Source organism: Archocentrus centrarchus, chromosome 12 (genome assembly GCF_007364275.1).
Source record: "Archocentrus centrarchus isolate MPI-CPG fArcCen1 chromosome 12, fArcCen1, whole genome shotgun sequence".
Classification (NCBI taxonomy): domain Eukaryota; kingdom Metazoa; phylum Chordata; class Actinopteri; order Cichliformes; family Cichlidae; genus Archocentrus; species Archocentrus centrarchus.
Window position 1 is genome coordinate 21,246,528 of NC_044357.1, and position 13,248 is coordinate 21,259,775.

At 41.1% G+C, this 13,248-nt stretch overlaps 1 protein-coding gene across 2 annotated transcripts in view; it reads left to right on the plus strand.

Moving 5' to 3' along the window:
• Nucleotides 1–2,185: 2,185 nt before the first annotated feature.
• Nucleotides 2,186–13,248, plus strand: part of stxbp1a (syntaxin binding protein 1a) — a 35,340-nt gene continuing 24,277 nt past the window's right edge. For both annotated transcript variants that reach the window (XM_030742189.1, XM_030742188.1), the window contains exon 1: nt 2,186–2,294. In XM_030742189.1, the coding sequence (XP_030598049.1) occupies nt 2,258–2,294 (37 nt within the window). In that variant the 5' untranslated portion in view covers nt 2,186–2,257. The remainder of the gene's footprint in view (nt 2,295–13,248) is intronic.

Below are 13,248 nucleotides of genomic sequence, written 5' to 3' on the forward strand. Positions count from 1 at the left end.
TTTGTAAACTTTGTTCATTTCTTGCCTTAAAGATCGTCATTAATAATACTTAAAATTGCCGTAAACACTAATAAAAACATTAGAAATATACGCTGGTTTGATGCCTGCACCCTAACATACGTGGATTATTTAATATTTTTAATTATCAGAGAAAGTTACGTTATTTTTTGGTGCCTATCAGTTTCCCAGTGTATATTAGTGCATATTTGAATGTGTGAATGAGACTCATTAACTTATAGAACTTTATAGAAAGGCGCTTTATGAAGTTCAGTCTGTTCACTTTTATTAGTTTGCAGCGCAGGTCTGCCACATCCAATATGGCGGACGCGCTGACGTGTCACTGCAACAGGCCCACCCGCTCAATGCAGCGTCTACGTATGTATGTCTATGAATATATCACTCACAAATCATAGAGCAGATACATGTTGAATAAATCAGTAAACAAGTCAGCCCTTTTAAACATTTAAAATGTTGCATTTAAACATTTCTCCTCTGTAGGCATAGGAAGCGCAACCTAACAGCAATAAACTGCAGTTTAGGCTTTTCACATCTTTTATACTGTTTGGGGAAAAACAAAACAAGCACACAAAAAAATGTCTTGTTTCTGAAATTGGCCACTTTGTTAATAGCAGCCTGTCACAAAAACATATGTTTCCATTTCTTTAGTTGAATCTGCACACCAAAACGCCAAAGAGCACAGTTTTACCTGCAAAAAATAAATAAACCATGTCCTTAAGAATTAGGGGGAAAAAAACAGTAAGATGCATCTGACCTTTTAGTCGATCCATCTACCGTTCACTGAAGCCTCATCAGAAATGGGCTCAGTGAGAGGGTGGCTGTCAGGAAGCCATTCTTGAAATTCTTGTGAAATTTTGGTTCAAATTGTCAATATGGCAGTCAGGCGAGGGGTACAACAGTGAGTGTCTACAGCCATCTATAAAACATGATCATGATCTGGGGCTGCTCTGTTTATGGCTTATATTCTGTATTTCCATGTGTTTCAATAAATAACTGCACCTATTTCCCATTTTCAATACAGCATCAAGTCAGTTAAACTTCTGGGATATTGATCTGGTCAGGAAAGTAGCAGAGGGAGTTGTTAATCAGTTTCAGCTGCTTTGGTGTTAATGAAATTAACAACAGGTGCACTAGAGAGGCAACAATGAGACAACCCCCAATACAGGAATGGTTTTACAGGTGGAGGCCACTGACATCCCCCCCCCCTCCTCTTTTCTAACTGTTTTTCACTAGTTTTGCATTCGGCTAGGGTAGGTGTCACTTCTGGTAGTATCAGGCCATACCTGGACCCTACAGAGGTTGCACAGGTAGTCCAACTCCTCCAGGATAGCGCATTAATATGTGTCATTGCCAGGTTTCCTGGAGCCTGGCAGTTATACTAGGAGAGCTGAACAGGACTGTAGAAGGTCCTTCACCATCAGCAAGCCCGGTATCTGCTCCTTTGTTCAAGGAGGAGCAGGATGAGCGCTGCCAGAGCCCTGCAAAATGATCCCCAGCAGATCACTGATGTGAATGTCTCTGACCAAACAATCAGAAACGGACTTCATGAGGATCAGACCAGAACTGGCAGGCCCACTGGGACCTGTGCTTTTCACAGATGAGAACAGGTTCACTCTGAGCACGCGTGACGTGAAAGGGTCTGGAGAAGCCTTGAAGAACGTTATGTTGCTGATGTGTTTTAAAAGTGTTCCTTTAATTCTTTTGAGCAGTGTATAAAGAAATAAGGGGGTGACTTGGGCCTTTTGTAAAGTACATTTCTGTATAAATGCTGCAATATTAAGGATGCAAATATGGTATTTTGTACCATATTTAAAGCTTTGGTTACTTATTATTTTGCAGATTTTAAACTATAAATCTATTATCCTATCTGCTTAAGGTAAGAAGTATAAATATTTTAGTATAATTTTGTTTAAGGGTCTAAATACATTTTTTTTGTCCGTGTATTTATTTCCGATTCTTTAGGCCAGATTACCTGTAAACAAAAGATCTTTCCCAGGAATGTTAAATATTATGTGTGTTAATGAGGGGGGTAAATGTCTGTAGTAAGAATTCGATTGAGCTAATAAAACACAGCCATAGCCAAACGTCCCCACATCAGCAGCGTGGATGATGCGGAAGGATACGCGGTGACGTTTCTAAGTGGAGGCTCCTCCGCAGCGGTGTGACACGATCAGAGAGGAGGAGGAGAGAGGGAGGAAACTGAGGGTAATCAGTCTGTCCAGCACTCAGCAGCAGCATCATGGCACCTATCGGATTAAAGGCGGTGGTCGGCGAAAGTAAGACTTCTTTTTCCTAATTTATTTGCTGAGAATTTGTGTGGGAATATGGTTTTCCTGCTCCCTGACGGAGAGAGCATTTTTATTTTTATTTTTTTAAAAGCAGGATGCGGATGGCTGCTAGTGCATCTGAGTGGTGGTGATGATAATGATGAAGGTGGTGCTGTTAGTGTTGTATTGTATAACGGTGTAAACCGCAGCCGTGTAGTGAGGAAGCGGTAGATGCCCTGCGGAGGCTGCTTCGTCTCGTTGGTCTCCTGCGGTGCGGATGCGCAATTGCATTTCTAGCGACGGAGCGTAGAAAACGCCGTTGACAAGCGATGATTAGCCCACTAATCAAAAATGTTGGCATCCTTCTCCGGGGGGGTTGAGAAGCCACAGACAAATGTAGCCCGTGTAGTCCCCCTTTTAGCCACAGTCCGCTTTCAGTTGAGGAATAATCTGCGCTGCTCATGAGCTGCATCATAATCTGGTTCTGCCAGAATATTGTGCCACAACATGCTGGATACATTTAACTTCTCACACTGGCGAGCCAATACAAAGTAACGCAATGCTGTTTATTACAAAATGAATGAAGATTAGCAGTCTGCATTCGTGGGATTCCCTGATTTCAGCAGTGCCTCACCCCTGTGATGGATCATAAATCAGTTGCGTAAAACACCCTTTCTCGGCCGGAGCGCACGAGAGCTGAAACAAGCTGCTCATATGCTCCGTTTCACATTAATGGCGGAGTGTATCAGAGTCAAGAAAGTTGCCTTGAAACGGGCGCTGCGCAAGAAATTCCGCATTATTTGTTCGTTTGTCCACCGTCCAGTAACAATCAGCGGATGCCCTTTCGTCACCGTGCCCTTTTATTATCGGCGGTGCGGCACTGGCGGTCTGTGCAAATCTGCATCATTAGGACACTGATGACTGGACTGTTCAGAATCCGATTTTGTTATTTAGGCTCATTTATTCGGGCTGGTGCTCTGGCTGTAGGTGCGTGATGATGAAACAGGCCTGACTATGGAGGAGACGCAGCTCCGATTCTCCCCAGCAGGGTCACTGGGGTGCAAGTGTTAGTGGTCGTAATGGTAAAAAAAAAGCCTATAAAGGCTGACAGCGATGACTTAATGTGAAGCCAGGTGTCTAATTCATCACTAAATCAATCTGCTCATGCTCTTTATTTATTTTTTTTTAAACGTGCCCTACTCGTGCTGCAGGATTTGGTTCATTTGGTTGTTCAGTATTGATTCCGTGTCACATTTCACTAATACAAATCCACACGGCTGCTCTGTAGGAGCTAATGTGCCACTTTCTGCCCATAACATTGCCGAATCTGAAATTTCTTAAGCCAAATCAAACTATATAGCATATTATATGTGCCTCGTGTCCTGCTGCAGAACTCCGGCTGCCACCCACCCCATCTCATTAAACACGTACGGATATACATCCCATCTTCTGGGTCAGAGAGATTTCTGCTCTTCCACAGAGTAAAAGGTTTTGTGCTTTGGCGGAAAGATGAGTCTGGGTCATCAGTGATTACACATCTACTTTGTAGCCAAGTGTACAATTTCCAAAAAAAAAAAAAAGAAAGAAAGAAATATATAGATAAATGAGTTCAAATGTGTAAATTTGCTATGGTTATTCTGGCCTTATAAGAGCTTCTTGATGAGTTATTGAATTATTGCACTCCTGCTGTGAGGAAATACTGTAGCTGAGGTGAGTCCACACCTGCATTTTGTAAGCCTTGCATGGCTGGTAGATTTTTCTTTCTTTTTTCTTTTTTTTTTTTTTATTTTAAGACCACAGGACTCAGTTTTGATAGAAATCATATCATCTGTACACCCTACTACATTACACAATGCAGATTTTATCCACACATGTTCTGCATTCTTTAATTATTTAAGCACTCTAACTGGCAATTACATAACCCAGTTTGCAAAAGCTGAAGGCAGACCGAGTGAATCATCTTTTCCTGAGCAATGTAAACACTGCGTGCATGGTGCCCAGTAGGTAAAGAGGAGGACGCAGCAAGGCAACACCTGCACCATGTTTGGCTAAGGTGAAACAAGGGATGTGATTGGTGGAGGTGGCGGTGTTGGGGGCAGAGAGTAAAAGAGGGAGGGTGACACCATTGTGGGTTCTCTCTCTCTGCGCAGTGGATGTAGCAGCCAGAGGAAGGGAGGGGGGGGATGGGCAGCAAGCTGAGCCTCACCCTCCTGTTTCATGCCTGTGTATGAGCATCAGTCCCACAGAGCAACAGAAGGAGAATGAGGCTGAGCGATGAGGACCTCATCAGTCAGCAGTGACCTGAGTCACTTAGAAAGAGTTGAGCTGCTCAAACTGAGGGAACGCAGCAACAAGAGCGAGGTGGAATTCTGTATTTAATTATTCAGACGTGCACACTTTACTGTGAGATGTATCTGGGGTCAGATGCGGTGGATAGTATTGTGTTTTGCAGGTTTTTATGGAAGTCTGTGCACTCCTTCTTAGAAGGCAGATGTCACCCATTACTTATTCTGTGCTGACCCGGACAAAATCATTCAGTCATTCAAGCAGAGGCTAAAATCCTTTATCATGATGTTATTTAAATCTGTGGTTCTCAAACTGTGGGACTGGCCCCATAGGTGGAGACAGGATGACCAGGTGAAAAATGCAAGGTGAAGTTGAATGATTTAAAATGATTATTTTCTTGTTAGGGAAAGTGAACAAAGGTTTTAGGAGCTGTTACATTAACCTTTAAGTAAATGGTAAATGGACTGGTGCTTGGATAAAATCTTTGGGATGTGTGGTGTAAACTTTGGCCTTCTGAAGTGTGGCATGCCAGGAAACGTTTGAGAACTACTTTGTTAAACTGGCACTCATTCAGCCTTCAGCGTACATACTCATCATCACCATGCAGCCGTTTCAGGTTTAAGTAATGTGATTTGTCTCCTTAAAAGACAAAGTAGTGCACTGAGTTAAAGTTTGGGGGTCTTAGGAGGTAGCTTCTTATTGGACACTGACTGAATGCTAGACTCACTTTTCTTTTACCTTTTAAGAAAATTAAAGACAAAAGTCTGATTTTTATATATAAAAACAACTCGTGAATGTTTCTCATGCATGAGTTTCAGGTACAGTCCGCAATTTTGCCTGTGCTTGATTATGGTGATACTGTTTATATGCATGCTTCTATAGCGCCACATTGAGGCCTCTTGTGTCTGTGTATCAGTGGTTCCTTTTCTTGCTCACCATTGCAACTTATATGAAAAAGTGGGGCGGCACTTCCAAGCGAATCGAAGAGCCGCATTGTATGATGTTTGTTTAGATGACGGCTGCAAAGATTGCCCGCCTACCTCTGCTCCTTGATTGAATTTAAACACTTTAACATTAGCTGTACCTCTTGTTCACAGCGAACTCGGAAAACCTGGATTTAAATATTTTGATGCCTATAAAAGGAACGAGCTACAAAAAACGATGAATGATGATGCAGTCTCTGATTTCACGGGAACATTTTAAAGCAACAAATACTCCTGCACATTTGTGATCGTGTATAATGTGGTGTTTTACGTGGCTTAATTTTATTTTTCTTGTACACAGGCCTCACAAAAGAGATTTCAATCTCAATGAGGCTACCTGGTTAAATAAGGACTTTGATAATAATTTAATAATATCTTTCAATTATGTCCACGATAGCCACAAAGTACATGATTGTGGGTTTTTTCTTGCCTTTATTTGACAGAACTCACAGTAAACAAAGGTGGAAAGATAAAGTGTGTTAAAAAGTTAAGCAACACTAAAAAGTAAAAACCATACGAGATTTAAATTTGACCAGACTCCCCTTTAAGGGAGTCTGCTTGTGCATCTCCAGTTTTCAGGGCAGCTGCTGCTGCTCTGAAGGCCGGCTCTGACCACTTGCAGGTCCGTGCTAGATCTCCTCCAGTGTGCCAAAATAGTGACCTTTCAGTTTGAATATGATTTTGGGGGAGAGCACCAAATGTGGTGAGTAGGTCTGACTTACAGAGCAGCTGGCTTAAATCAGGGACTTTGCAATAACTTCTTCAGAGATCAACAGGAAGTTTGTTAGTAGTTGTGGATTTAAATCTGGTTCTTCTGAATACTGAAATCAAATCATATACAAAAAGAATATAAAGCAGAAAGTAATCGGGAAGTACTCTTGGAACAATCTTGAACAATCAGTAATAAATGTGTAGTTACTGTTTGGTGTTTGGATCAGAGGTAACCAGCAACAACTTGCAAAGAAATGTGGAGTTAAATTGATTTGCAGATAATTATGAATCTGTGATGAACTGCTTTTCAGGTTGTTCTACATCCATTCCTCTAATTCTCTTTAGTAGTGCACTTTATTGAATAGAAAATAAAAAACTGTAATATTTAATGCTGTAACAGCTCAAAATGGTGCCGGAAGGTGGCTGTTGAGGCTTTTATCTTAATGTTTTTAGCATTTCTCTGCTTTCGTGGTGAGACTTTATCAAGTAATATCATTTCTGAGATATTTTCTTTTGCCCGTTTGTTTTCTTGTACTGCTCAAACCGTTCGCTTGTCATTGATCGTGTCTCCACCTTCGTCCCTTGCGCTCACTGAAATGAAGTTGCAGTGCCTGATTTGTTTGATTAAATACAAAATGAGCCCAGATGCTGCCTTTTTTAAAAAAAATTTTAATTAAAAGATGAACTAAAAGGTAACTTAAGTGGCTGTGTGCTGTAGGGTTGCACTGACATAGTATAATGTCTTGTTGACGATGCCGACGGGAGTGGTTGATGTTTATCGGTTGTGTCACATCAATTTTGGGCCAGCTAAATGCTCAAAAAAGACTTTAAAGCAAAGCTAGGAGATGTCTTCAGCACTTAGGGCTGGAGTAATAAACACAAATATAGACACATCCCAAAATTTTTGGAAGTTTCTGGAAGCATGCTATATTTACTCTCCTCTGTTTGGGATTGTGTGAATAAGAGGAAGAAGGAAGGTGGAATGGAAAAGGCCTTACATGTACTTATTTGCACACACACGCCTTCTATTGACCTTGGAAGCATCACTGAGCCACAGCATCTCACACACACACGCGTGTCTGGATTCAGTGTCTGACGCAGTGCCTGCAGCCCCTGGGCCTCTGTAAAACACGCACTTCCAAACAAATGCATTCTGAAATGTCATGTCGCTGCGGTTACAGGGCATGAAGAGCTGGCTGAAATGGGGCTCTGTAATGCAGGGTCACAGCGACTCTTAATCTTAATGAATTCTCTTTCACTGACGAGGAGTGCTGTGTCAGAGCTGGCAGAGACCCTCTACCTCCCACTCTTCTGTGCAGCACGTGACCGCGCTCTCAGTCCTTTTCTTTCATGCATAAACACGTACAGTGGAGACATAATTAACACAGCGTTACAGAAATATCCTCTTATGGAGGATCGCCACAGCACCAGAATGTAGATGCTCTAGTCCCCTGGTGATGCAAACAAAAACAGGAAATATAGATTAAAGGGTAACGCAGATGGAACGGCATCACGGTGATGTGTCAGAGACTGCAGAACGTCCCGAGCCTCAGGCATCCGGACAGGTTGTTGTAGCATCATAATAAATATTGCTTATTTTCAGTGCCCCATCTTCTCAGATCTCTCTGGCGAGTGCAGGAAACCTAGTTTGTCTTGCTTTCTTATTACACTCCAGAAAATATTTTCTTGAATTTTCCAGCAATTGCATTTCTGTTTTAGTTTGAATATCTTATGACAGGTTGGATAAAAGTGGGTTAAATGTTTTGTGAAGTCCAAGAGGAGGCACTTGGCACTAATGGGGAGAAGAAAAAAAAAACCTCCCTTTTTACCAGCGACCATTTTGATAAGTGATTACTTTAAAGTCACAGTGAAACAGCTTTTAGATCATCTTTAGCTTCTGAATGTGAAGGATTCAGATTAAAGTGGAATATTTAGCAGAATAATAGCGGCAGGGATTTGCTGAAGTCATTCGGGATTTTATTTGATTGCTTGTAATGGGTGCGACTTACGAGCGTCAAGTCTCCGGGGAGTCGCTGCAATTTGGAGCTCGATAGCACCGCTGGGCTCCGCACATGCCGCCCTCACCCGTGTTTTTAGATCAGCTGGAGGAAGGCTGAGGGAGAAACAGGTACTTTTCACCTACGGCTGCTCAGTGTGGCCACAAAACCTAAAGGCAGTTTTGGTCAATACTGAGATCATGATTATTTGAGACGGTTTTCATAGATGTGGGAAAAGCAGTGGATTCATTAAACGTTATAAAAGAAGAATCGTGACATTTTATTGGAGCAGATTTACTCAAACTTTAATTATAATTCAAATTAAAATGAATATTAGGTGAATTAACGCGGGCGCAGTCTGGCACTGTGCATTTGGACTAAAACAAAGAAAAGGGATGTGCCAAAATTTATTTAATAAAGTTACTATGAGACATCTGTAATATTATTTTAAAATGTTCTCTTAGGGGTTGTCATTGAGAGTAGATAACTTTTTTTTTTTTTTTTTTTTTTTTTAATTTTCTCTAGGAAAACAAGCTCGGAGGTTAGCCATGAAAACAAAGAGCTGCTGCTTTTCCTGCTTTGAAAACAGTTTAATATCAGATTCTTGTTAAAGGGTGTGTAATGTTTCTTCCCCAGTCCTTCCATTTATTCCAGTCATCAGTTAACTGGTTTTCAAAGATCTGCAATACATGAAGAGGAATGTTGTGCCATATTTTAGCAGATGCGGCATTTTGTCCGTTTCACATGCAAAACGCCTTCGGTCAAGGTACCAGCTTAGAGCTGCATTCGTTCCCTGGAAGCTGCCTGCTGCTTCTCGTGCTTAGAATAGCTTCAGTGCAGATAGTGAATTTGCTGCAGGTCAGGTATCAGTGAAGAGTTCTTTATTTCTTCTTTCATGTTCTTGCTTATTGTGTTAGTAATATCTCTTGATGTTAACAGATGATGTTTGTTTTCTGCTGGGTTTCCCTCCTTGCTATCAGGGGAACAGAGGTGACAGCCAGACTCTTTGAGGTTTGTGTGTAAACTAATCAATGTACTGGCCACACACCTCATCAGAGATCAGTCCACTGAGACAGCGTTTGTGGGAGGAAGATTTCTCAGTGGATTGGAGTACCCCCCCCCCCCCCCCCCCCCCTTCCTTCCTGTTCCTGTGGATCACCTCTCATAACCTCATCAGCACAGGTCATGGAGAAGGGATTTTTCATTTTGGCTTGCACTCCTGACCTCTGACCTCTGTCTTAATGTGCAGTGGAGGTCATAAATCCCCTTCTTCTGCTTTCATTACAACCATTTTGTGCCGGTTGAGGCTAGTTAGGGTGTTATGTAACTGCAGCTAGATCTGAAGAGGCTGTGAATGGAAGCCTAGTGCTGCGTGACAACGATCTCATGGAGTGTTTTTAGGTTTTGCTGAATCTGGTTGGTATCTGTGCTGAAGAGCTGGAACAAAGAAACCATTTAAGTCTTATTTGTGAGCTTAGCCTCATCATGAAACTAAGTATTTTTGTTGATACTTAAGTTTAATATCATCTTTTAAAAATGTGTGTTTAAAAAAATACCAGAAGTTGTCTCAATTTAATAACCAATTGATGTTTAAAAAGAGCACAAAAAACAATAAAACCCAGCATATAACATGAATTTAATCAATATTTGCAACATAGGACAGTATAGTAGGTTTAATTATATTATCAATTCATTTTCTAATTGGTCAATATTTATGACACCATCTTTTTCTCCTGTGTCTTTATAAACTGGTGACGGCTTTCCTTGGCTTTCATTGCCAGTCCGGTCTGATTTGTCTGCTTGTTTCTTTAAGATCAAGCGTGTCAGATTCCCTCGGGAAGGATGCTGCTGTGAAGACGAGATCCTGAGAAAAAATGGGTCATGTACTCATAGGTGAAAGTCCCTGGGGGGGGGGGGGGCAAGGCAAAGGGAGAAACTGTAAGCTCTTCACTGCCAAAACTGTGGGAGAGTCAAAGCTTGGGGGAACAAGTGACATCAACACAATCAGCAAAATCATTGAATTTAGCTCATCATACTGCTTCTTGATGTGGCTAACTGTGGTCAGTTTGTCTGGGTTTATCCAAAAAAAAAAAGAGTATGTTTTTCCTTATTTTGTGCATAGTAAACATCTAAAGAATATTGCAGGTACACTGACCTCATTTATAAATAATCCCAGTGAGCCAAAACCAGGCTCCAGGATCTAGGTACCCAAGCATGATTAGGTTTCTCATCCAAAAATGTGCCACACTAACTAGCCAGTTGTTGCTTATTCTGAAGCTACAGACCATCAGTTTAATTCAATTCAATTTTATTTACGTAGCACCAAATCTCAACAACAGTCGCCTCCAGGGTCTTTATATTGCCAAGTAAAGACCCTACAATAATGCAGAGAGAACCCTCAGCAATCAGATGACCTCATATGAGCAAGCACGTGGTGACCGTGGGAAGGAAAAACTCCCTTTTAACAGGAAGAAACCTCTGGAAGAACCAGGCTCAGGGAGGGGCAGTCAACCTGTTGGGGGGGTGAGGGGAGGGAGACGGGACAAAAGACACACTGAGGGACCTTCAGTCTTGACAGTAATGTTTGTAGTGTGTATTTTGTGTTCTTCAGGCCATATGGGAAAACCAGTAAATGGAAGTTTTTCCGAACCAAAAAATGAGCCTTGTTTTCTTTCTTTTTCTTTGTTCTTCATGATTTTTTTTCATGTTAATGAGCAGTTGGGGGTGGGGAATAGTTATTATATAGTAATTTATTCATTTTTCTTTGTTTTTGGATGAGGAAATGGTTTATCATTTATTAAGGTACCAAACATTTGATTTCTCAGATTTTCTACATTTAGCTCTGTATGATGTCACAGAGGCTATATGGTCATTTCAGGCATTCAGCTCTGGCTGTGAGCACAGAAGCCTCACCCACCTGTTTAAACCTTCTGTTTGTGAGAGGCAGCCAATCAGAATTAAAATGGCTAAAAGGGAGAGCAGCCTTAAAGCAACTCAAGTACAGTCCAAGAATAAACCTATGGAGGTGTAAATCAGCAACAGTATATCCTGCAGTGCTTTCTAAAAAATGAACTTGCTTATTCAAAGACAGATGGGGGAGTGAAGTCAGCACATTTAAATACAGCAGGTCAAAGTGGTGGACAAAATAAGACAAAGGTTAAAAAAGAAAAAAAAAATGCAAATTAAGCCTTAAAAAGATTTTACACACAAATTACACAAAAACCATTCTGTGGATTTATTTATTTTTTTCTTAAATGTGACAGAAATATTCATTGGGGGGCCTTAGTGGTGAAGCCGGCGCCTTAGTGGTGAAGCCTGGACCCACATACACATGCCGCGTTGCGGTGCGGGCGGCGCAGGTTCGAGTCCCGGCCTGTCGCCAATTTTCCCGCGTCTTCCCCTGTATCTTTCCCCCATTTCCTGTCTCTCTCCACTGCCCATAAAAGCCGCTGTGGCCAAAAATGCAAAAGAAAAACCAAACAAAAGAAATATTCATTGGGCGTCAGAGAGGAAAAGGCTATCTTGGTGTTCTGATTAAATATCTAGTAATAATAGCAATTTTCAGACACTTTGCTTAACTGTACAAAAACTGTTCAACCTTTTTTTCCATAAGTTTCCATGATGATTAGTAATTATAATATCTTGTATGTAGTTATAATACAGTTATAATAATCTCTTTTTTGTGCCCTAGTGATTATTGCTAATAATATAAAAAATATGATGGCATTGATATCGTCTTACTGGCACTATGAATGTCCACAGGACTTCAGGGTCTCTGTGACCCTATTTTTTTGTTCATCATGTTTTGACTGAATATTTATTAAACTCTGTAAAGTCTAAACTATGTTTGACTTGTTTGACAAAGAAATTGTGAACTTTCTTCTGTGCTCTGACATGATTTTGTTGCATCTTGTTTAACTGGATATGAGATGAGGTGTGTGTTTCAGTGTCTGTGTGTTTCTGAGCCTGTTTGGTTGACACAGCTGTTGCGCTGTGTTTGTTCAGGTCCCTTCCCTTCTTTCTGACCCGTGTGTTCCTGTGCTGTGCCTCTATCAGGAAAGTGCTGCCTCCTCCCAGCGTGCTTTCAATTTTCATTCTCAGTCTTCAGTTAGTGCGCAGTCCCTACCAACTTCACTATTTTTCTTTTTCCTCAAAACACAAAATGAAAGAGGAGTGAAGGAGTAACTTTAATATATTTTATTTCCCTTTCACAAAAAGAATAAAATGACTCCTTTGGAGTTGGACTGCTCGTGTACAAGCGGTTTACCTAAGCTGCCCGCTGCTTTGATTTTCCTCAGCTCTGTTTAGCTCCGAGGAGAACTGCAGCATTGGGGGATAATAAGCTGTTGGTTTGTCAGCACAAGACAAGACACCTTGTTTAATTTGATTAGTGTAAGTTTTTTTTTTTTTTTCTCTTTTTTTCTCAAATTTAAACATTTTTTTTAAAGCTGAACAATGAAGCCAACATGCAAGTGCCAAGAACTGCACTTTCTTTAGTGGCCACTTGAGGCTGGATTCAAAAGTGATCCAGTACCCATAGAGTTCCATGTTAAACTTCTCAGCATTAAAAAGGATATTTACAACAAAAATGCTTTGGTCCCTGTGGATCATTTCCCCCTTAATAAATCTATTGGGGTCAATTCTTTTATTTATTTTTAACTCTTTCACTTGACTTGGGGATGTCAAGTGTGACGTGTATCTCGACACAGGCAGATGGAGCCAGTCAGTGTCTGCTAGGCCTTTCCTTGGCTACCTCTTTTCTGAAACTTTGACCTGAGCGTCTTCGCTGTCTCCATCTTGGCAGTAGCAAAACTAAGAAACTGACACAGCACACTTAAAGTTTAGTAACTTGTCAGTCACAAGTGGAGCAACTTTGTCCTCCTTTTTGTCTGTAATGGTACAAAATGTTGTAGGCTTATGTTTAGCCAGGCTTAAAACTCGTGACTGTGCCCATAAATTTATCAGGTAAGTGTTTACTGACATCAG